Below are 26,139 nucleotides of genomic sequence, written 5' to 3'. Positions count from 1 at the left end.
AGTTTCAATTTTAGTGCTTGTGATTGGGCTGTATATGTTTTCTATTTCTTTCTGGTTCAGTCTCAGAAAGTTGTGCTTTTCTAAGAATTTGTCCATTTCTTCCAGGTTGTCTATTTTATTGACATATAGTTGCTCATGGTAATCTCTCATGATCCTTTGTATTTCTGCAGTATCAGTTGTTACTTCTCCTTTTTCATTCCTATATCTGTTGATTTGAGTCTTCTCTCTTTTTTTCTTGATGAGTCTCACTAATGTTTTATCAATTTTGTTTACCTCTCAAAGAACCAGCTTTTAGTTTTACTGATCTTTGCTATTGTTTCCTTCATATCTTTTTCATTTATTTCTAATCTGGTCTTTATGATTTATTTCCTTCTTCTAACTTTGGGTTTTTTTTGTTCTTTGTCTAATTTCTTTCAGTGTAAGATTAGGTTGTTTATTTGAGATGTTTCTTGTTTCTTGAGATAGGATTGTATTGCTGTAAACTTCCCTTTTAAAATTGCTTTTGCTGCATCCCATTGGTTTTGGGTCATTGTGTTTTCATTGTCATTTGTTTCTAGGTACTTTTTTATTTCCTCTTTGATTTATTCAGTCATCTCTTGGTTATTTAGTAGCATGGTGTTTAGCCTCCATGTGTTTGTATTTATTACAGATTTTTTCCTGTAATTGATAGCTAGTCTCATAGCACTGTGGTCAGAAAAGATACTTGATATGATTTCAATTTTCTTTTACCAAGGCTTGTTTTGTGACCCAGGATATGATCTATCCTGGAGAATGTTCCATGTGCACTTGAGAAGAAAGTGTATTCTCTTGTTTTTGGATGGAATGTCCTATCAATATCAATTAAGCCCATCTAGTCTAATGTGTCATTTAAAGCTTGTGTTTCCTTATTTATTTTCATTTTCGATGATCTGTCCATTGGTGAAAGTGGGGTGTTGAAGTCCCCTACTATTATTGTGTTACTGTCAATTTCCCCTTTTATGGCTATTAGCATTTGCCTTGTATATTGAGGTGCTCCTTTGTTGGGTGCATAAATATTTACAATTGTTTTATCTTCTTCTTGGATTGATCCCTTGATAATTATGTGGTATCCTTCTTTGTCTCTTGTTATAGTCTTTATTTTAACGTCTATTTTGTCTGATATGAGAACTGCTACTCCAGCTTTCTTTTGATTTCCATTTGCATGGAATATCTTTTTCCATCCCCTCACTTTCATTCTGTGTGTGTCCCTAGGTCTGAAGTGGGTCTCTTGTAGACAGCATATATACGGGCCTTGTTTTCTTATCCTTTCATCCAGTCTGTTTCTTTTGGTTGGAGCATTTAATCCATTTAATTTAAAGCAATTATTGATATGTATGTTCCTATTGCCATTTTCTTAATTATTTTGGGTTTGTTTTTGTAGGTCTTTTTCTTCTCTTGTTTTTCCCCACCTATAGAAGTACCTTTAGCATTTGTTTTAAAGCTGGTTTGGTGGTGCTGAGTTCTCTTAGCTTTTGCTTGTCTGTAAAGGTTTTAATTTCTCCATCAAATCTGAATGAGATCCTTGCTGGGTAGAGTAATCTTGGTTGTAGATTTTTCCCTTTCATCACTTTAAATATGCCTTACCACTCCCTTCTGGCTTGCAGAGTTTCTGCTGAAAGATCAGCTGTTAACCTTATGGGGATTACCTTGTATGTTACTTGTTGCTTTTCCCTTCCTGCTTTTAATATTTTTTCTTCGTATTTAATTTTTGATAGTTTGATTAATATGTGTCTTGGCATGTTTCTCCTTGGATTTATCCTGTATAGACCCTCTGTGCTTCCTGGACTTGATTGACTATTTCCTTTCCCATGTTAGGGAAGTTTTCAAGTATAATCTCTTCAAATATTTTCTCAGACCCTTTCTTTTTCTCTTCTTCTTCTGGGACCCCTATAATTCAAAAGTTGGTATGTTTAATATTGTCCCAGAAGTCTCTGAGACTGTCGTCAATTCTTTTCATTCTTTTCTCTTTATCTGCTCTGTGGCCATTATTTCCAGTATTCTATCTTCCAGGTCATTTCCATTCTTATGCCTCATTTATGCTGCTATTGATTCCTTCTAGAGTATTTTTAACTTCATTTATTGTGTAGTTCATCATTGTTTGTTTGCTCTTTAGTTCTTCTAGGTCCTTGTTAAACATTTCTTCTATTTTCTCCATTCGATTTCCAAGATTTTGGATCATCTTTACTATCACTATTCTGAATCCTTTTTCAGGTAGACTGCCTATTTCTCCCTCATTTGTTTGGTCTAGTGGGTTTTTACCTTGCTTCTGCATCTGGTGCATATTTCTCTGTCTTTTCATTTTGTTTAACTCACTGTGTTTGCGGTCTCCTTTTTGCAGGCTGCAGGTTCGTAGTTCCTCTTATTTCCCTTTTCTGCCCCCAGTGCGTGAGGTTGTTTCAATGGTTTATGTAGGTTTCCTGGTGGGGGGACTGGTTCCTGTCTTCTTTTGTGTGGGGCTGGATCTTGTCCCTGTGGTGGGCAGGACCGCATCTGGTATTGTGTTTTGGGGTGTCTTTGAACTTAGTATGACTTTAGGCAACCTGTGTGCTAATGAGTTGAGCTGTGTTCCTCTCTTACTAGTTGTTTGGCATGGGTTGTCCAGCACTGGAGCTAGTTGGCCGTTGGGTGGAGCTCGGTCTTAATGTTGAGATGGAGATCTCTGGGAGAGCTCTCACCAATTTATATTACGTGGAGCTGGAAGGACTCTGAAGGTCTCTGGCAGCCCAGTGTCCTGGACTCAGCTCTCCCAACTTGGAGGCTCAGGCCCAACACCTGGCTGGAGCACCATGACCCTGCCAACTGCATGGCGTGGAATAAAATGAAGAAAAAAAAGTGAACAGACAGAACCCCAAAACAAATGGTAAAAGCAAAACTAAATTGACAAAATCACACAAAGAAACATACACACACACACTCACAAAAAGAGAAAAAAAAAGGAACAGAGAAACCAAACCAGTAAACAAATCCACCAATGAAAACAAGCACTAAAAACTAAGCTAAGATAAACATAAAACCAAAAACGAATCAAACACAGTAAGAAAACCCCAAGGCTACAGTTGCTCCCAAATTCCATTGCCTCAATTTTGGGACATTTGTTGTCTATTCAGGTACTCCACAGTTGTAGGGTTTATCAAGCTGATTGCGGGGATTTAATCTGCTGCTCTTGAGGCTGCACAGAGACATTTCCCTTTCTCTACTTTGTTTGCACAGCTCCTGGGGTTCAGCTTTGGTTTTGGCCCCACCTCTGTGTGTAGGCTGCTCTCAGGCATCTCTTCCCCACCCAGAGAGGAGGGTGTTAAAGCAGTGGCTGATTAGGGCTTTCTTACTCCCTCAGGCTGGTTAGAGGGAGGGGTATGGTAGTCATAATTGGAATGCGGGCATGCCTGCAGTGGCAGAGACCAGCATGATGTTGCAACAGCCTGAGGTGCACCGTGTGTTCTCCCAGGGAAGGTGGCCCTAGATCATGGGACCCTGGCAGTGGCGGGCTGCACAGGCTTCTGGAGGGGTGTGGGTAGTGACCTGTGCTTGCACACAGGATTCTTGGTGGCAGTGGCAGCAGTAATAGAGTTCTTTGCTTGCCTCTGGGGTCCAAGATGTTAGCCATGGCTCATGCCTGTCTCTGGAGCTCACTTAGGCAGTGCTCTGCCATCTGTGGGCACATGGAGCAGGAAGCCCCTCTCCTTACACACCCCAAAACAATGGTCTCTTTATGCTCCATCAGGTCCAGACTTTTTCTTGGACTCCCTCCTGGCTAGCTGTAGTGCACTAGCCCCCTTCAGGCTGTCTTCATGCAGCCAACCCCCATCCACTCCCTTGGGTCCGACCTCTGAAGCCCAAGCCTCAGCTCCCAGCCCTTACCTGCCCCAGTGAGTGAGCAGACAACCTTCTCAGTCTGGTGAGTGCTGGTTGGCACCGATCTTCTGTGTGGGGATCTCTCTGCGTGGGGATCTCTCTGCTTTGCCCTCTGCACCCCTGTTGCTGTGCTCTCCTCTGTGGCTTCAAAGCTTCCCACCCCCATCCACACCAGTGAAGGGACTTCCTAGTGTGTGGAAACTTTTCCTCCTTCATAGCTCCCTCCCAGAGGTGCAGGTCCTGTCCCTATTCTTTTATCTCTGTCTTTTCTTTTTTCTTTTGCCCTACCCAGGTACGTGGGGATTTTCTTGCCTTTTGGGAAGTCTGAGGTCTTCTGCCAGCATTCGGTAGGTGTTCTGTAGGAGTTGTTCCACATGTAGATGTATTTCTGATGTATTTGTGGGGAGGAAGGTGATCTCTACGTCTTATTCCTCTGCTATCTTCAAGGTCTGCCTATATTTCTTTTTTGCAGAGGTGTATGTTAGCCATTCTGTACTTCCTATGTATTCTAGACAGCTCTGGCTTGATATTTCACCAAACTGAAATTGACTTCTGGTTTGGGAACTTGACACACCATTGAGACCAAACTGAAATCGTTTTCCAGCATTACATCCCTGTATAGACTTTTCTGAGCAAGGTCCAACAGTTGCCACTCCTCCCTGCTGAAGTCTACAGTTACATCCTTGAAAGACACTGATCCCTGAATGTTCTTCCCGGACATCAGAGACACCTCTTCACTCAGCCCCTAGAAGCTCCCTGTGCTCACCAGCCCCTCACCCACGCTCTTTCAAGACAGTGGCCATTTAATCACAGCCATAAATGTGAAAATAAACAAACTATTGAGCTGACATTGAACCATACTCAGCAGGACAAGTAGCTAAGCTATTTCTTGGTAGTGAGGTTAGAGATGTTTGGCAGCTTCTTGCCTTTTAAGACATTCACCACCACATGCCTGCATGACATGCTATGATTATAGAAGAGGACTTGCTCTGTGTAAAACTAATGAGCCCATAGGAGGACTGAAATCAAACCTTTGTCTCTTTAATATTGTGTTCTCAGGGACTTACTTACTACCCCAGCCTCTACTATAATGGAATCAGTGAAGCAAGCTAATATATTATTATTCAACAGTAAAAGAAAAGAAGCCCTCATTCTCCATCCTCTCCCTCCCTCTCCCACTCTCCCTCTTGCTCATTCACTCTCTCTATTTCTCTCTCTCTCTTCTTCCATCTCCTGGAGACAGAGTAAGAAAGCACACTGTAAGGCTTTTCTTTTCTTAGGAATTGTACTGACTTTATAGAGACAATTGTCACGGCTAAGAATAGAGATGTATATGCTGTTGATGACAATTGCAAAAGATGGCAAAAATTCTTGCAGTGTTAACATGCTATACAAAACTTAGTTCTAGCTCTAATGCTAACTAACTCTTGGACTTTGGTCAAATACTCCATCTCTCTAGCACCCATGAAGAAGTTAAATTCTTCTGTGTGTCTTAGTGGTGCGGTGATTGGCATCTAAAGGGGATAATTCTTCGTGTATGAGCGTGTCCACACATTGTAGGAGGTTTTGCATTCCTGCTCCAAGGTGCTAAATACCAGTAATACTCTCAGTCACTATGACAATGGAAAAATGCCCACCCTGTTTCCAAATGCCCCCCTCACTTAGGGGGAGGTACCATCCCAAGTTGAGAGGCACTATACATGATTATTAGGAAGTAAGGTTCTTCAGGCCTAGTATTTTATGATTCCAGGAGAGTTCTAACTGTGCTGATCAGAAATAAGTTATTTTACTTTAAAAAGATTAATAATGATCGAATGATAATAATAATCAGTAGCCATTGAATGCTCACTATGGGTGCTATGCTATGTGCTTTGTATGGATAGCTTATTTAATCTAAGAGCAAGCCTGCAAAATTGATCTTATTTACATTTCCATTTTATAGTTAAAGACAGTGAACCTTAGAAAAATTAACTGCTCAAGGCAACATGGGTAATAAATACTGGATTGAGGGTGAGGAAGTGATAAAAGTGGAAAAGGGATGAGAAAGGGGGAGCTAACATTTATTGGATGCTAAGTGTCAAATGTTGTGCTATGTATATTTACATCCACTGTCTCATTGAACCTCTCCCAACAACCATGAGACAAGAATATTTTAATATTGTTATTTTACAGATGAGAAAGTGAGGGATCAACGTGGTTAAAAATACGGCTATTTTACTCCACTTCTTTTCAGTTTTGTTTTTTTCTGTCATATACTCTTGACACCCAAGTAATCAAAGTCTTCTGTGAGGTTATTTTATTTTATTTTTATTTATTTATTTTTAATTTATTTATTTATTTATTTATTTAGGGCTGTGTTGGGTCATTGTTTCTGTGCAAGGGCTTTCTCTAGTTGTGGCAAGTGGGAGCCACTCTTCATCACGGTGCGTGGGCCTCTCACTATCACGGCCTCTCGTTGTGGAGCACAGGCTCCAGACGCGCAGGCTCAGTAGTTGTGGTTCATGGGCCCAGTTGCTCCGCGGCATGTGGGATCTTCCCAGACCAGGGCTTGAACCCGTGTCCCCTGCATAGGCAGGCACATTCTCAACCACTGTGCCACCAGGGAAGCCCCTGTGAGGTTGTTTTAAAAAGATCTCAGACATAGGTCCATTTAGTCCCTGAAAAGTAGGCATGTAGATTTTCCTGCCTCTGTCATCCTTTATTGGACAGAAAGTGATGAAAATGATTAATTGGCGAGCAGTATATTGGATTATCAGTTTTATTAATTGATTCAGCACACATCATACCATCCATTTCTTCCTCTGCTACAACTTCAGGCTTTCTTCCTGTTTCTTTGATACTCCCCACCCATGGCCAGTTTCTCTCCCACTCCCACTTCTCAAGTATTTAGGGAATTAAAAGGGAGTGAGCAAGTTAGTCATGTTCTTTTTAAATTTCAAAGTGACTGCTATAGACAGAGAGTGATTTCCTCAGAGCTCTGGAGGATAAAAATCATTCCTGGTGCTTTATTTGTGAGGGTGTGCTCTTGACGTCAATAGTAAAAAACTGTGATGCCATCCAGCTTATGGATTACTGTGGAAATGACTCAAGATAACTGATCAGGGAGTGAGTGACTCATAACTAAATCACTACCAGACACAAACTGGCTCCTGCTGTGTTCATTCTCCTGGGCAGCTAAAGGATGGATGCAATAGGCCTATTTTAAATGTTAAGTCATTGGAGCACATTCTGCTTCCAGGCTTGGAGACTGTCCAGCTGAAAGTCACTCCTACTTGGAGTCTATCAGAAAGCTGCTACTACAGCAGTGCCTTTGCATCACGGCAACAGGATCTGCATCTGTACAGCAGCAGCAGGCACAGAGGTTGGAGCTCTCCCTAGTAGATTATGAGAGAGCTTTTGCCACACACCTCCAGGGAGAGGAAATGCAGCCTGAGTTTTACAGTAGGAGAATCTGAGTCAGAATAATGCATTAAATTGCCATTCTCCTACACAGAGTTGAGGAATGGCCCTGGGAATTAATATAATAAAGAAGGTGGAAGCTGAGGCTGGAAAGAATCTTCAACAGCATAATTCAGGTGAAGAGACTGCAACCCAGAGAGGTAAGGTCACTTGCCAAAGGTTATACAATTTATTAGCAACAGCAGCAACAGGACGAGGGCTGGGGATTCGAGATTCCTAACCTACTCTACCAGTATTTTTCAAATTTTATGGTGCGTAGGAGTCAGAGGGGATTGTGTTAGAGTAAAAATTCTGGTTTATAGGTCTGGGATGGTGGGGAGACCCTCAAGATGGCAGAGGATTAAGACGTGGAGATCACCTTCCTCTCCAAAATTACATCAGAAATACATCTACATGTGGAACAACTCCTACAGAACACCTACTGAACGCTGGCAGAAGACATCAGACTTGCTGAAAGCCATGTGGCTGACAGGGTCTTGGTGCCCCAGCTGGGTGTCAGGCTTGTGCCTCTGAGGTGGGAGAGCTGAGTTCAGGACATTGGTCCACCAGAGACTTCTCAGCTCCATGTAATATCAAACGGCAAAAGCTCTCCCAGAGATCTCCATCTCAACACTAAGACCTAGCTCCACTCAACAACCAGCAAGCTACAGTTCTGGACACCCTATGCAAAACAACTAGAAAGACAGGAACACAACCCCACCCATTAGGAGAGAGGCTGACTAAAATCATAATAAGGTCACAGACCTTATGTGAAATAAGGTCACAGACCTTATTATGTGAAACACACAGCCAGACGTGGTGCTGCCCACCAGAAAGACAAAATCTAGCCTCATCCACCAGAAGACAGGCACTAGTCCCCTGGACCAGGAAGCCTACACAACCCACTGAACAAACCTTAGCCACTGGGGGCAGACACCAAAAACAACTGGAACTATGAAACTGAAGCCTGTGAAAAGGAGACCCCAAACACAGTAAGTTAAGCAAAATGAGAAGACAGAGAAACACACAGCAGATAAAGGAGCAAGGTAAAAACCCACCAGACCAAACAAATGAAGAGGAAATAGGCAGTCTACCTGAAAAAGAATTCAGAGTAGTGATAGTAAAGATGATCCAAAATCTTGGAAATAGAATGGAGAAAAAACAAGAAACGTTTAACAAGGACATAGAAGAACTAAAGAGCAAACAATGATGAACATTATTGAATAAATGAAGTTAAAAGTTCTCTAGAAAGAATCAATAGCATAATAACTGAGGCAGAAGAATGGATAAGTGACCTGGAAGATAAAATAGTGGAAATAACTACCGCAGAGCAAAATAAAGAAAAGAGAATGAAAAGAATTGATGACAGTCTTGGAGACCACTGGAACAACACTACACACACCAACATTCGAATTATAGGGGTCCCAGAAGAAGAAGAGAAAAGAAAAGGTACTGAGAAAATGTTTGAAGACATTATAGTTGAAAACTTCCCTAATATGGGAAAGGAAATAGTCAATCAAGTCCAGGAAGTGCAGAAAGTCCATACAGGAGAAATCCAAGGAGAAACATGTCAAGACACATATTAATCAAACTACTGAAAATTAAATACAAAGAAAAAATATTAAAAGCAGCAAGGGAAAAACAACAAATAACATACAAGGATATCCCCATAAGGTTAACAGCTGACTTTAGAGCAGAAACTCTGTAAACCAAAAGGAGTGGCAAGACATATTTAAAGGGATGAAAGGGAAAAACCTATAACCAAGATTACTCTACACAGCAAGGATCTCATTCAGATTTGACGGAGAAATTAAAACCTTTACAGACAAGAAAAAGCTAAGAGAATTCAGCACCAGCAAATCAACTTTACAACAAATTCTAAAACAATTTCTCTAGGCAGGAAACACAAGAGAAGGAAAAGATCTACAAGAACAAACTCAAAACAATTAAGAAAATGGTAATAGGAACATACATATCGATAATTACCTTGAATGTAAATGGATTAAATGCTCCCACCAAAAGATATAGACTAGCTGAATGGATACAAAAACAAGATCCATATATAGGCTGTCTACATGAGACCCAATTCAGACCTAGGGACACATACAGACTGAAAGTAAGGGGATGGAAAAAGATATTCCATGCAAATGGAAATCAAAAGAAAGCTGGAGTAGCAATTCTCATATCAGACAAAATAGACTTTAAAATAAAGACAATTAATAGGGACAAAGAAGGACACTACATAATGATCAAGGGATTAATCCAAGAAGAAGATAGAACAATTGTAAATATTTATGCACCCAAAATAGGAGCACCTCAATACATAAGGCAAATGCTAACAGCCATAAAAGGGGAAAATGAGAGATCAACCAAAATGAAAATAAATAAGGAAATACAAGCTTTAAATGACACATTAAAAAAGATGGACTTAATTGAAAATTATTGGGAATTCCATCAAAAAACAACAGAATACACCTTCTTCTCAAATGCTCATGGAATATTCTCCAGGATAGACCATATCTTGGGTAACAAATCAAGCCTTGGTAAACTTAAGAAAATTGAAATGGTATCAAGTATCTTTTCCGACCACAACACTATGAGACCAGATATCAATTACAGGAAAAAATTTGTAAAAAGTACAAACACATGGAAGCTAAACAATACACTACTTAATAACCAAGAAATCACTGAAGAAATCAAACAGGAAATCAAAAAATACCTAGAAACAAATGACGGTGAAACCACATTGACCCAAAACCTGTGGGATGCAGCAAAGTTAGTTCTAAGAGGGAAGTTTATTGCAATGCAGTCCTACATCATGCAACATGAGGAATCTTAAATAAACAAAATAAACTTACACTGAAAGCAATTAGACAAAGAAGAACAAAAAACCCCCCAAAGTTAGCAGAAGGAAAGAAATCATAAGGATCAGATCAGAAATAAATGAATAAGAAAAGAAGAAAAGAATAGCAAATATCAATAAAATTAAAAGCTGTTTCTTTGAGAAGATAAACAAAATAGACAAAACATTAGCCAGACTCATCAAGAAAAAAAGGGAGAAGACTCAAATCACTAGAAAAAGAAATGAAAAACGAGAAGCATTAACTGACACTGCAGAAATACAAAGGATCATGAGAGATTACTACAAGCAACTCTATGCCAAAAAAATAGACAACCTGCAGAAATGGACAAATTCATAGAAAAGCACAACCTTCAAGACTGAACCAGGAACAAATAGAAAATATAAACACACCAATCACAAGGACTGAAATTGAGACTGTGGTTAAAAATCTTCCAACAAACAAAAGCCCAGGGCCGCATGGCTTCACAGGCGAATTCTATCAAACATTTAGAGAAGAGCTAACACCTATCCTTCTCAAACTCTTCCAAAATATAGCAGAGGGAGGAACAAACCCCAAACGCATTCTACAAGGCCACCATCACCCTGATACCAAAACCAGACAAAGATGTCACAAAGAAAGAAAACTGCAGGCCAATATCACTGATGAACATAGATGCAAAAATCCTCAACAAAATACTAGCAAACAGAATCCAAAGCACATTAAAAGGATCATACACCATGATCAAGTGGGGTTTATCCCAGGAATGCAAGGATTCTTCAACATATGCAAATCAATCAATGTGATAAACCACATTAAAAAGTTGAAGAATAAAAACCATTCGATCATCTCAATAGATGCAGAAAAAGCCTTCGACAAACTTCAACACCCATTTATGATAAAAATCCTCCAGAAAGTAGACAAAGAGGGAACTTAACTTACCTCAACATGATAAATGCCATATATGACAAACCCACAGCCAACATGGTTCACAATGGTCAAAAACTGAAACCATTTCCTCTAAGATCAGCAACAAGACAAGGTTGTCCATTCTCACCACTATAATTCAACATTGTTTTGGAAGTTTTAGCCACAGCAATCAGAGAAGAAAAAGAAATAAAAGGAATCCAAGTCGGAAAAGAAGAAGTAACGCTGTCAGTATTTGCAGATGACATGATCCTATACATAGAGAATCCTAAATATGCTACCACAAAACTACTAGAGCTAATCAATGAATTTGGTAAAGTAGCAGGATACAAAATTAATGCACAGAAATTCTTGCATTCCTATACACTAATGATGAAAAATCAAAGAGAAATTAAGGAAACACTCCCATTTACCATTGCAAAAGAAAGAATAAAATACCTAGGAATAAACCTACCTAAGGAGAAAAAGACCAGTATGCAGAAAACAAGACACTGATGAAAGAAATTAAAGATGATACAAACAGATGGCGAGATATACCATGTTATTGGATTGGAAAAATCAACATGGTAAAAATGACTATACTACCCAAAGCAAACTACAGATTCAATGCAATCCCTGTCAAACTACCAATGGCATTTTTCACAGAGCTCTACATACAAAAAAAGTTCACAGTTTGTATGGAAACACAAAAGACCCTGAATAGCCAAAGCAATCTTAAGAAAGAAAAACAGAGCTGGAGGAATCAGGCTCCCTGACTTCAGACTATACTACAAAGCTATGTAATCAAGACAGTATGGTACTGGCACAAAAACAGAAATATAGATCAATGGAACAGAATAGAAATCCCAGAGATAAACCCAAGCACATATGGTCACCTTATTTTTGATAAAGGAGGCAAGAATATACAATAGAGAAAAGAGAGCCTCTTCAGTAAATGATGCTGGGAAAACTGGACAGCTACATGTTAAAGAATGAAATTAGAACACTTTTTAACACCATCCACAAAAATAAACTCAAAATGGATTAAAGACCTAAATGTAAGGCCAGACACTATCAAACTCTTAGAGGAAAACATAGGCAGAACACTCCATGACATAAATCTTAGCAAGATCATTTTTGACTCACCTCCTAGAGAAATGAAAATAAAAACAAAAATAAACAAATGGGACCTAATGAAACTCAAAAGCTTTTGCACAGCAAAGGAAACCATGCACAAGACAAAAAGACAACCCTCAGACTGGGAGAAAATATTTGCAAATGAAGCAAATGACAAAGGACTAATCTCCAAAATATACAAGCAGCTTATGTGGCTCAATATCAAAAAGCAAACAGCCCAATGCAAAAATGGGCAGAAGACCTAAATAGACATTTCTCCAAAGAATATATACAGATTGCCAACAAACACATGAAAGTATGCTCAACATCACTAATCATTAGAGAAAGGCAAATCAAAACTACAATGGGATATCACCTTACACCAGTCAGAATGGCCATCATCAAAATATCTGCAAACAATAAATGCTGGAGAGGGTGTGGAGAAAAGGTAACACTCTTGCACTGTTGGTGGGAATGTAAATTGATATAGCCACTATAGAGAACAGTATGGAGGTTCCTTAAAAAACTAAAAATAGAACTACCATATGACCCAGCAATCCCACTACTTGTCATATACCCTGAGAAAACCATAATTCAAAAAGAGTTATGTACCACAATGTTCATTGCAGCTCTATTTACAATAGCCATGACATGGAAGCAACCTAAGTGTCCATCAACAGATGAATGGATAAAGAAGATGTGGCACATATATACAATGGAATATTACTCAGCCATAAAAAAACCAAAATTGAGTTATTTGTAGTGAGGTGGATGGACGTAGAGTCTGCCATACAGAGTGAATTAAGTCAGAAAGAGAAAAACAAACATATATATGGAATCTAAAAAAAAAAATTGTTCTTGTCCTGCCTAGGGGCAGGACAAGAATAAAGATGCAGATAGACAATGGACTTGAGAACACGGGGAGGGGGAAGGGTAAGTTGGGATGAAGTGAGAGTGGCTTGGACTTACATATACTACCAAATGTAAAATAGATAGGAAGCAGCTGCATAGCACAGGGAGATCAGCTCGGTGCTTTGTAACCACGTAGAGGGGTGGGATAGGGAGGGTGGAAGGGAGACGCAAGAGGGAGGAGAATTGGGGATATATGTATATGTATAGCTGATTCACTTTGTTATAAAGTGGAAACTAACCCACCATTGTAAAACAATTATACTCCATAAAGGTGTTAAATAAATAAATAAAAAGAAAAAAAGTAGGTCTGGGATGAGATGCCAAGTGTTGGCATCTTTAACAATCTCTTAGGTGATGCTGATGCTGTAGGTCTTAGAACCACACTTTGAACAGCAAGGCTTTAGACGGTGTTGCCACAGTACTCCAGGATATTTGGTCCTTTAGTGATAGGAACATGAATCTTACATCTTCTGCCCATTTTTGGATTGGGTTGTTTGTTTTACTGATATTGAACCACATGAGCTGCGTGTAAATTTTGGAGATTAATCCTTTGCCAGTTTCTTAATTTGCAAATATTTTCTCCCATTCTGAGGGTGGTCTTTTTGTCTTGTTTATGGTTTTCTTTGCTGTGCAAAAGCTTTTGAGTTTCATTAGGTCCCATTTGTTTATTTTTGTTTTTATTTTCATGTCTCTAGGGTGTGGGTCAAAAAGGATCTTGCTGTGATTTATGACATAGAAGGTTCTACCTATGTTTTCCTCTAAGAGTTTGATAGTGTCTGGCCTACATTTAGGTCTCTAATCCATTTTTAGTCTATTTTTGTGTATGGTGTTAGGGAGTGTTCTAATTTCATTCTTTTACATGTAGCTGTCCAGTTTTCCCAGCACCAGTTATTGAAGAGGCTGTCTTTTCTCCATTGTATATTCTTGCCCCCTTTATCAAAAATAAGGTGAACATATATGCATGGGTTTATCTCTGGACTTTCTATCCTGTTCCATTGATCTATATTTCTGTTTTTGTGCCAGTACCATACTCTCTTGACTACTGTAACTTTGTAGTAGTGTCTGAAGTCCATGAGCCTGATTCCTGCAGCTCTGTTTTTCTTTCTCAAGATTGCTTTGGCTATTCAGGATCTTTTGTGTTTCCAGACAAATTTTGAAATTTTTTGTTCTAGTTCTGCGAAAAATGCAAGTGGTAGTTTGATAGGGATTGCATTGAGTCTGTAGATTGCTTTGGGTAGTATAGTCATTTTCACAGTGTTGATTCTTCCCATCCAAGAACATGGTATATCTCTCCATCTGTTTGTATTATCTTTAATTTCTTTCTTCAGTGTCTTATAGTTTTCTGCATACAGGTCTTTTGTCTCCTTAGGCAGCTTTATTCCTAAGTATTTTATTCTTTTTGTTGCAGTGGTAAATGAGAGTGTTTCCTTAATTTCTCTTTCAGATTTTTCATCATTAATATATAGGAATGCAAGAGATTTTTGTGCATTAATTTTATATCCTACTACTTTACCAAATTCATTGATTAGCTCTAGTAGTTTTGTGGTAGCATATTTAGGATTCTGTATTTATAGTGTCATGTCATCTGCAAACAGTGACAGCTTTACTTCTTTTCTGATTTGGATTCCTTTTATTTCTTTTTCTTCGCTGATTGCTATAGCTAAAACTTTGAAAACAATGTTGAATAATAGTGTTGAGAATGGACAACCTTGTCTTCTTGCTGGTCTTAGAGGAAATGGTTTCTGTTTTTCACCATTGAGAACAATGATGGCTGTGGGTTTTTCATATATGGCATTTATTATGTTGAGGTAAGTTAAGTTCCCTCTTTGTCTACTTTCTGGAGGATTTTTATCATAAATGGGTGTTGAAGTTTGTCGAAGGCTTTTTCTGCATCTATTGAGATGATCATATGGTTTTTATTCTTCAATTTTTTAATGTGGTATATCACACTGATTGATTTGCATATATTGAAGAATCCTTGCATTCCTGAGATAAACCCCACTTGTTCCTTTTAATGTGCTGTTGGATTCTGTTTGTTAGTATTTTGGTGAGGATTTTTGTATCTATGTTCATCAGTGATATTGGCCTGTAGTTTTCTTGTTTGTGACATCTTTGTCTGGTTTTGTTATCAGAGTGATGGTGGCCTTGTAGAATGAGTTTGGGGTTTGTTCCTCCCTCTGCTATATTTTGGAAGAGTTTGAGAAGGATAGGTGTTAGCTCTTCCCTAAATGTTTAATAGAATTTGCCTGTGAAGCCATCTGGTCCTGGGCTTTTATCTGTTGGAAGATTTTTAATCACAGTCTCAATTTCAGTCCTTGTGATTGGTGTGTTTATAGTTTCTGTTTCTTCCTTGTTCAGTCTCAGAAGGTTGTGCTTTTCTAAGAAGTTGTCCATTTCTTTTATGTTGTCCATTTTATTGGCATAGAGTTGCTTGTAGTAATGTGTCATGATCCTTTGTATTTCTTCAGTGTCTCTTTTTTATTTCTAATTCTAGTGATTTGAGCCTTCTCCCTTTTTTTCTTGAGGAATCTGACCAATGGTTTATCAATTTTGTTTATCTCCACAAAGAACCAGCTTTTAGTTTTACTGATCTTTGGCATTGTTTCCCTCATTTCTCTTTCAGTTATTTCTGATCTGAAATTTATGATTTCCTTCCTTCTGCCAACTTCGGGGTTTTTGGTTCCTCTTTCTCTAATTGCTTTAGGTGTAAGTTTAGGTTGTTTATTTGAGATTCCTCCTTTTTCTTATGGTAGGAGTCTATTGCCATAAACTTCCATCTTAGAACTGCCTTTGCTTCATCCCACAGGTTTTGGATTGCTGTGGTTTTATTGTCATTTGTTTCTAGGTATTTTTTGATTTCCTGTTTGATTTCTTCAGTGATCTGTTGGTTTGTATTGTTTAGCATCCATGTGTTTGTATTTTTTACCGATTTTTTCCGTAATTGATATCTGGTTTCATAGTGTTGTGGTCAGAAAAGATACTTGATATGATTTCGATTTTCTTAAATTTACCAAGGCTTGATTTCTGACCCAAGATATGAGCTATCCTGGAGAATGTTCCATGAGCACTTGAGAAGAAAGTGTATTCTGTTGTTTTTGGATGGAACGTCCTATAAATATGAATTAAGTCCATCTTTTTTAATGTATCATTTAAAGCTTGTGTTTGCTTATTTATTTTCTTTTTGGTTGATCTGTCCATTAGTGAAAGTGAGGTGTGAAAGTCCCTTACTATGATTGTGTTACTGTCGTTTTCCTATTTTTTGGCTGTTAGCATTTGCCTTATGTATTGTGGTGCTCCTTTGTTGGGTTCATAAATATTTACAGTTGTTATATGTTCATCTCCAACTGGTCCCTTGATCATTATTTAGTGTCCTTCTTTGTCTCTTGTAATAGTCTTTGTGTTAAAGTCTATTTTGTCTTATATGAGAATTGCTACTCCAGCTTTGTTTTGATTTCCATTTGCATGGAATATCTTTTTCCATCCCCTCACTTTTAGTCTGTTTGTGTCCCTAGGTGTGAAGTGGGTCTCTTGTAGACAGCCTATATATGGGTCTTGTTTTTGTATCAATTCAGCCAGTCTATATCTTTTGGTTGGAGCATTTAATCCATTTACATTTAAGGTAATTATCGATATGTATGTTCCTATTACCATTTTCTTAATTGTTTTGAGTTTGTTATTGTAGGTCTTTTCTTCTTTTGTGTTTCCTGTGTAGAGAAGTTGTTTTAGAATTTGTTGTAAAGCTGGTTTGGTGGTGCTGAATTGTCTTAGCTTTTGCTTGTCTGTAAAGGTTTTAATTTCTCTGTCAAATCTGAATGAGATTGTTGCTGGGTAGAGTAATCTTGGTTGTAGGTTTTTCCCTTTCATCACTTTAAATATGTCCTGCCTCTCCCTTCTGGCCTTCAGAGTTTCTGCTCTAAGATTAGCTGTTAACCTTATGGGGATTCCCTGTATGTTATTTGTTGTTTTTCCCTTGCTGCTTTTAATATTTTTTCTTCGTATTTAATTTTTGATAGTTTGATTAATATGTGTCTTGGTGTGTTTCTCCTTGGATTTATCCTGTATGGGACATTCTGCACTTCCTGGACTTGATTAATTATTTCCTTTCCCATGTTAGGGAAGCTCTCAACTATAATCTCTTCAAATATTTTCTCAGTCCCTTTCTTTTTCTCTTCTTCTTCTGGGACCCCTATAATTCAAATATTGGTGCATTTTATGTTGTCCCAGAGTTCTCTCAGATTGTCCTCTATTCTCTTCATTCTTTTTTCTTCATTCTGCTCTGCAGCAGTTATTTCCACTATTTTGTCTTCCAGGTCACTTATCCATTCTTCTGCCTCAGTTATTCTGCCACTGATTCCTTCTAGAAAATTTTTAATTTCATTTATTGTGTTGTTCATCATTGTCTGTTTGCTCTTTAGTTCTTCTAGGTCCTTGTTAAAAGTTTCTTGTTTTTTCTCCATTCTATTCCCAAGATTTTGGATTATCTCCACTATCATTTCTCTGAATTCTTTTTCAGGTAGACTGCCTATTTCCTCTTCATTTGTTCAGTCTGGTGCATTTTTCCCTTGCTCCTTCATCTGCTGTGTGTTTCTCTGTCTTCACATTTTGCTTCACTTACTGTGTTTGGGGTCTACTTATTGCAGGCTGCAGGTTTGTAGTTCCTGTTGTTTTTGGTGTCTGCCCCCAGTGGCTAAGGTTGGTTCAGTGGGTTATGTAGGCTTCCTGGTGGAGGGGTCTAGTGCCTCTGTTCTGGTAGATGAGACTGGATCTTGTCTTTCTGGTTGGCAGGTCTGCATCCAGTGGTGTGTTTTAGAGTGTTTGTGACTTTAATATGATTTTAGGGAGCCTCTCTGCTAATGGGTGGGTTGTGTTCCTGTCTTGCTAGTTATTTTTCATAGGATGTCCAGCACTGTAGCTTGCTGTTCGTTGAGTGGAGCTGGGTCTTGATCTTGAGAATGAGATCTGTGGGAGATTTTCGCCATTTGATATTACGTGGAGCTGGGAGGTCTCTGATGGACCAATGTCCTGAACTTGGCTCTCCTACCTCAGAGGCACAGATCTGACACCTAGCCAGAGCACCAAGATGCTGGCATCCACACAGCTCAGAATAAAAGGGAGAAAACAGAAGGAAAGAATGAGAAAAATAAATAAAATAAAACAAAGCTATTAAAATAAAATATAATTATTAAAAATAAAAAAATTTAAAAAGTAATTAAAAAAAGAAAGAAAAAAGAGAGCAACCAAAGCAAGAAACAAATCCACCAATTACAACAAGCGCTAAAAACTATACTAAAAAAAAAAAAATTTGATGGACAGAACCCTAGGACAAATGGTAAAAGCAAAGCTATACAGAGAAAATCACACACAGAAGCATACACATACACACTCACAAAAAGAGAAAAAGGGGGGGGGGGAAATATATATATATATATCGTTGATCCCAAAGTCCACCTCCTCAATTTGGGATGATTTGTTGTCTGTTCAGGTATTCCACAGATGCAGGGTACATCAGGTTGACTGTGGAGATTTAATCCTCTGCTCCTGAGGCTGCTGGGAGAAATTTCCCTTTCTCTTCTTTGTTTGCACAGCTCCTGGGGTTCGGCTTTGGATTTGGACCCGCCTCTGCGTGTAGGTCGCCCGAGGGCGTCTGTTCTTCGCTCAGACAGGACGGGGTTAAAGGAGCAGCTGATGCGGGGGCTCTGGCTTACCCAGGCCGGGGGGGAGGGAGGGGTGCGGATGCAGGGCGACCCTGCGGCCTCAGAGACCGGCGTGACGTTGCAGCAGCCTGAGGCGCGCTGTGCGTTCTCCTGGGGAAGTCGTCCCTGGATCACGGGACCCTGGCAGTGGCGGGCTGCACAGGCTACCCGGAAGCGGGGTGTGGATAGTGACCTGTGCTTGCACACAGGCTTCTTGCTGGTGGCAGCAGCAGCCTTAGCGTCTCATGCCCGTCTCTGAGGTCCGTGCTGATAGCCGCGGCTCGTGCACATCTCTGGAGCTCGTTCAGGCGGTGCTCTGAATCCCCTCTCCTCGCGCACCTGGAAACATAGAGGGAAGAAAAAGTCTCTTTGCCTCCAGACTTTCCCGGACTTCCTCCCGGCTAGCTGTGGTGCACTAGCCCCCTTCAGGCTGTGTTCACGCAGCCTCTCCCTGCCCTCCGACCGAAGCCCGAGCCTCAGCTCCCAGCCCCCGCCTGCCCCGGCGGGTGAGCAGGCAAGCCTCTCGGGCTGGTGAGTGCTGGTCGGCACCGATACTCTGCGCGAATCTCTGCGCTTTGCCCTCTGCACCCCTGTTGCTGTGCTCTCCTCTGTGGCTCTGAAGCTTTCCCCCTCCGCCACCCTCTGTCTCCACCAGTGAAGGGGCTTCCTAGTGTGTGGAAACCTCTCCTGCTTCACAGCTCCCTCCCACTGGTGCAGGTCCCATCCCTATTCTTTTGTCTCTGTTTTTTCTTTTTTCTTTTGCCCTACCCAGGTACGTGGGGAGTTTCTCTCCTTTTGGGAGGTCTGAGGTCTTCTGCCAGCGTTCAGTAGGTGTTCTGTAGGAGTTGTTCCACATGTAGATGTATTTCTGATGTATTCGTGGGGAGGAAGGTGATCTCCATATGTTACTCATTCGCCATCCTGAAGCTAATCTTCATTGACATTCTTGACATCACTGGTTTGGAGATGCTTAATGTTAAGTATATTTGGTAAGAATGAAGTCAATGTATATTTACAAGGAGTTAGACTATGTGAATTGAATTTCAGAAAATTTAGTCAAAGCATGGTGAGATTCATTCTGTGCAAACCTGAAGAGTTACTTTGGTTGGAAAAAGCTATTATTAATAGTAACAAATAACAATAACTATTATTATAATTAATAGCGCTAAGAAATTAATTCAGCCTTAAATAGAGGTAAATAAATACATCTTTTATGATTTTGAATTGTAGTATCATTAAGTGTTATTTGACTGCCATAATCTTTAGTTTGCAGGTATAGATTCAGGAGGTAAGAATTTAATTGTGCTATTTTTACTTATTGGGTCTATTTGCCAACATATGATAGTGGTTATGGTTTTCTCTTTACATTTTTCCAAGTGGACCTCAATTTTATTTCATTATTTTATTGAGGTATATTTGACAATTTAAAAATGTATATATTTAAGTAGCACAACTTAGTGATTTGGTGCACATATACACTGTGAAATAATCACCGCCATCAAGTTAATTAACCATCACCTTCAATAATAACCATTTTCTCAATTTTATTTTTATCTCTTCTTCCTACCTAATCACAGCCTTGAAGTATAACAGCCTTGAAGAAATTTGCATTAATTTTACCATTGAAAATTTACAACAGTTCTTCAGTCAGCACATGCTTGTTTTAGAGCAAGAGGAAAATAGGAGAGAAGGCATTGACTGGGTGTCCATTGAGTTTGGCCTGGACTTGGAAGCCTGAGAAGATCTCATTGAGAAGGTGATGCGTGTTTTTCTCCTCATCCATCTTCGTTTAAGGAGACTTGTCCCTGCCTGCCATGTTGATCCATGTCAGGACCCAGGCTCTGTGAAGGGGATGGGAAATAGGTCAGGAGAGCTCTGCACATTTTCTCTTAATGTTTTTTTTGTGCAGCACCGCGGCATCCTAACTAAACTCTCACGTCAGTTACCTACTCCATCATCTCTAACTCACACTGTCGCTACACATTTGCTGCTTACGCATGACCTCCACTGTTAATGGGTGAGGAAGCTTGTCGAGATGAAAAAGGGTCCTGTTCTTGACTGGAAAAACACAGAGCTGAAAAGATGAACCCTGTAGGGCCTGGCTGATTAACATAAGGTGAATGAGTAGACCCAGAGCAGCTTAACGGAATTTGGCAAATTAGCATGCAAACAAACCATTGCCATAAATCCTCAAGGCTGCTACCTTGAAGGATGTAGTGTGTTCATTTAATTGGACAAGTACCACTTAGGTTAAGTAATTTATGACAATACTTCATGGCTTCTTAGGAAATTAGCTGCGGTGTATGGTTTCTGAATTCGATGGTGTTCCTCTACTTTGAACTCTTTCCATGTGTTCTGGAAAAGATAAACCAGATTTTCTGGGGAAATTCAGTATGGTTTTTCCTGTGGCTTTGTCCAAGGGAGCAAGCATGGTGGGGTGTGAGCAGCTACATGCCCTTGCGTCTTGCTCTCGTTATGGATTGCGGTGAATTCTGGACACAGGTGTGGGCAGCTATGCTGTGCTGTCACATCTGATTCTCAGCAACCCCGTCAGGAAGGGGCAAGGGTGACTGACCTTTCACGGTCCTTTGTGGGGTCCAGATTGTATCAATCACTGTCACACCTGTTTTCTATGTTAGACTTAGATGAAACTAAACCTTCCTTGATAATAGCCATTATGCCTAACAGGAGTGCACATCACATTGCTTTTTCTTGTTTATAACCAGTGAACTTCCTGGGGTGAGGACAGGCTGATTAAAAAAAATAATGATAATGAACCAGCTTGTGGGCTGATTAAAAATAATGATAATAATCACCCAACCATGATCTGGTAAATGTTTGGTGGCATTATTAAAGCTATAGTTTCCTAATTAGAAATGAAACAGTAGGGCTTCCCTGGTGGCGCAGTGGTTGAGAGTCCGCCTGCCGATGCAGGGGACACGGGTTCGTGCCCCGGTCCGGGAAGATCCCACGTGCCGTGGAGCGGCTGGGCCCGTGAGCCATGGCCGCTGAGCCTGCGCGTCCGGGGCCTGTGCTCCGCAGCGGGAGAGGCCACAACAGCGAGAGGCCCGCGTACCACCAAAAAAAAAAAAAAAAAAAAAAGAAATGGAACAATAGAACTGGAGCTCCTTCTAGGGGCAGATTTAACTTTGGGCAATTGTCACCTATAGTATCTACTTACTCTGATTATGACAAGATACTGTGTTCAGGCAGGAAGGTGGGATGCAGACATTATTCAGATCCTAATAGCCCTGTGAATGCTACTGGTTTGTAGTTGATCTGAAGCCTGTTATCTTATTTATGTCAAGGTTATTCTAAATAAGACACTAGCAACCTAGATGTAATTTCCTGTTGTACTTTCTACTGATATGATAAAATGAGAAAAAATACCCCACAAAACTGAGCAGATGATAGAAGGAAAAGATAAGTCTTTGGTTTCCTGTGAATGATTTCCAAGGTGTTCAGGTCAGGCAAATGCAGAATACCAAAATGTTTCTTGAAATGATTCTATATTTCGAAAAGATCATTGTGTTTGCTCAAGTACGTGAAGGAAATTTGTAGTAAATATTAATGATCAAACTCACTCCTTGAAACAGAATGCATCATGGGAAGTTTTCAAAGTTCAAAGGAACTAAAATACATCAGTACATATAATATGTCTTATAGAATGCATCTGTGTGTGTGTATATCAGGAAAAGAGAGATTTTCATACATGTAAGTTTTGTGTTTTTACATGTACAGAAAAGTTTATATCAAACTAAAAAAAAGTATTTTCATACCAACTTTCTTAATTTGGTCTTCAAACATACAGTAATCTTCTTCTATACATATGCAGTGAACAGATCTATTACAGGATTAGCTCACACTTACCTGATTACTTGAAATATTCTAGTTTGTTTAGAACTTGAGCATCAATAATTTACATATCAAAGTATTAACATTGATTACATTTATGGTTTTACATTAGGTATTGGTAAAGATATTATTTTTATTATTTTTTAAAACAAATACATCCAAAATTGTATATTTAAAAACTGTTGCCCCTTCAATGAGTCACCTTGAGAGGCTACTTCCTTCTTCCAATAATTCAGCCCTTTTGGAAAAAGTCCCTCATGGGATGGGGATTGGGATAAATTGTTAGATTGTTACTGTCTTTGAGAGAAGATTAACTTCAGTACTGATCATCTTAACTGTTTTCGAGTCCAAACTGTATTACCAACTTTGTCACATTTTTCACCTTATTTGTCTGACTTGACCCAAATAACTTGTGATTGTTTCTATGCAATGATCCATGGTCAGACAACAGGATGTTTCCACATGCCAATAGTCAAAGGTGTCAGATATCCCATAGAAGTTTCTAAAATATTTAAATCCTGATAGCATCCTGGCCATGACTGTTGTTGTCTCCCAAGTAGAGTCCTTTGGATATGCTAATTCTGGTGTGTTTTTTTTTTTTGTTTTTTTAAAATGTTGAGCCTTCTTTTAAATTTATTTATTTTTATTTTTGTCTGTGTTGGGTCTTCGTTTCTGTACAAGGGCTTTCCCTAGTTGTGGCAAGCGGGGGCCACTCTTCATCGTGGTGCGCGGGCCTCTCACTGTCATGGCCTCTCTTGTGGAGCACAGGCTCCAGACGCGCAGGGTAAGTAGTTGTGGCTCACGGGCCTAGTTGCTCTGCGGCATGTGGGATCTTCCCAGACCAGGGCTCGAACCCATGTCCCCTGCATTAGCAGGCAGATTCTCAACCACTGCGCCACCAGGGAAGCCCCAATTCTGGTGTTTTTATTATAAAGTGAATCACATTAATATCTAGTTAGTTATCCCTTGTATGCACATGAATATTTTCTTTAAACATATAACGTTGTGTTTTTTGGCTCACAACTCTTACTTTCTGCCTAACTATTGCCCACAGCAAAGCAGCGCAGGTCCCAAAGCTCGAACCTGTATGTCTTAGTGTTCGTCCATCAATCAATTCCTTAACAGAAATTTGCTGAGGACCTAGAGTTTAGTCACCTCAGGACCTACTCTGCTAAGGGTTGTGAGAAATACAAACCAGAGACATCATCCTGGCACTCAAGGTACTGAGGATATAATTGGACAGATGTCTTAAGACCAAAATTTTACTAGTTTTCAAAGTTTTTAACAAGTAAATGTATTTAGCAACTACTTGTTTTGATCACTTCCTCCTCACTCCACTGGTGAGAGAGGGATTCCTATCCTAGGGTTGTGGGACTGGCTGAACATATGACACCTGACACTGGACAGATGAGATTGACAGCAGCTTATAAGTCACATATACTCACAGCTGGGGGAGGAGGACACTGCCTGCCATGTGAGGTCACATGGAAGTTGCACTTGGGAGCAGAATGAAAAAGCGAGAGCTGTGGGAGCCGGGCTTTGTAGTAATAATAGGGTGAGGTGACACGGATTCCCACTGGAGGATGTGATTGGCTTGTTTGAATATGGGCTGGCAGGTAACTGAAATCCCTTGCTCAAGAATAAGCAGGCTCGGGACTTCCCTGGTGGCGCAGTGGTTAAGAATCCACCTGCCAATGCAGGGGACATGGGTTGGAGCCCTGGTCTGGGAAGATCCCACATACCCGCAGAGCAACTAAGCCTGTGCGCCACAACGACTGAGCCTGCGCTCTAGAGCCCATGAGGCACAACTACTGAGCCCGTGTGCCACAACTACTGAAGCCTGCATGCCTAGAGCCCGTGCTCTGCGACAAGAGAAGCCACTGCAATGAGAAGTCGGTGCACCACAGCGAAGAGTAACCTCCACTCGCTGCAACTAGAGAAAGCCCGTGTGCAGCAGCAGAGACCCAATGCAGCCAAAAATAAATAAATAAATAAAATTTTAAAAACAACAAAAGAATAAGCAGGCTCTGTGCCTATTCCCATGATAAAGAATGTTGCATGGCTGGAGGACCTAGCCCACTGTAGAACATGGGGAGGGGAACCTCTGATCAGGTCATTTGAGGCTCTCCTGGTGTTCCCCTGATGTCAAGGCCCACAAAATATTGGACCTTAATTTTAGGCCTAATACTACATTACTGTTTATAAAACTTTGAATTAAATGCTGTGGAAAACTTAAGCATTTGTTAAAAATAGCACTTACCCTTAGGATGTATGCAGTGAAATAGGAGATTTGTAAGTCTAATACATGTAAAAATATGTGTCAGGATAAATGCAGTAAAGGCACAGACAAAGGCCCACAGAGCTCAGAAGAGCAGAGGTCACCTCTGCCTGCAGGAATCTAGGAAGGCCTGCTGGGAAGGGGGGTAAAATTTCAGCTGGGTCTGAAGAAATGGATATGATTTCAGCAGGTGAAAAGAGGAAGATAGTGAGCACGTGAAGGGACAGGCAAGAGCAAAGCCTTAGAGACAGGAAGGCAGTGGACCCACTTCAAAATCTGCTTAGAGCTTGGAGTATCCAGATGGAAGTATCTAGAAGTAAAAAAGGAGGGTCAGGCTGTGAAGGGATCTTAATGCATTTTGACATTTTTTAGGCAATGGGGAGCCAGAGAAGTTTCCACATTGGGCAATGGGACAGTCAGAGATGCTTGGGTTTAATCTGGTGGGTTTATGTATGGGGTCTGGGATGGGAGGAAAGCTAGAGTTAGGGCAATTAAGAAGCTATTACAGCAGGTGAGAAATAGAGGCCCTGAATCAGGACAGCAGACATGGAAATAATAAGAAAGTAACAGATGTAAAAAGAGAGGAAGGCAGAATTGATAAGATTTGAAGAAGGAGAGGTTACAGCATTAAGGTTCAGAGTCAGGGCCACTGACTTAGACCATATACTGTGCACTAGAAGACAATTGATGCTACGGGACAGAACATAATTCCTTTTTTTCCTGACCTATTTGGAAATTAATTTGCTAGAGGGCCTCACATTTATTAGGAGTTTTATACTTCCTAAGCATTGGAGAAATAGAGAAGACCCTGAAGAAATAGCGTTTTTTCCCTCCTCAGTGGTTTAATTGTTACGTTTTGAGCTGTGACATCTACTTGCTTTGCATAAAACATCCATTCATCCCCAAACAGAAGATGGCTTCATTGGTGTCCCAGGGACACGATGGTCCTCATGTATGGAAAATGGCTCTGCTGGAGATGGGGGCTGCCACTCCCTGTGAGGCTTTGCCACATCCCTCTTGTTAACAGGCACCATCCCAGGAGACGCTTACATTTTTAAATGATTCATTCTAGTGTTCACTGAAGGTTGGCTATTTCTGTGGTAGGAAAATATGCAATACAAGGTGGAGTCCACACCTCTAAGACCCTGTACCGGGGACTCAACTGTTTAGTTTTATCAGATTCTCCTTCCTCCTCCTTGTTCTCCTCCACATTTCTCACTTTGCCAAGAAC

At 40.1% G+C, this 26,139-nt stretch overlaps 1 protein-coding gene across 1 annotated transcript in view; it reads left to right on the top strand.

Annotated features, from left to right (window-relative positions):
* MYH15 (myosin heavy chain 15) overlaps positions 1-26,139 on the top strand; it is a gene marked incomplete at both ends in the record, with an annotated part of 190,996 nt that overhangs the window by 54,425 nt on the left and 110,432 nt on the right. Inside the window, 3 exon segments of the mRNA XM_081235333.1 lie at positions 7,045-7,231; positions 20,353-20,510; positions 20,514-20,531. Coding sequence (XP_081091459.1) covers positions 7,045-7,231; positions 20,353-20,510; positions 20,514-20,531 — 363 coding nt within the window.

The sequence above is a fragment of the Mesoplodon bidens genome (assembly GCF_964165515.1).
Source record: "Mesoplodon bidens genome assembly, chromosome: 5".
NCBI lineage: Eukaryota > Metazoa > Chordata > Mammalia > Artiodactyla > Ziphiidae > Mesoplodon > Mesoplodon bidens.
Note: the sequence above shows the minus strand (reverse complement) of the source record. Positions and strands in the feature narration are given on the sequence as shown.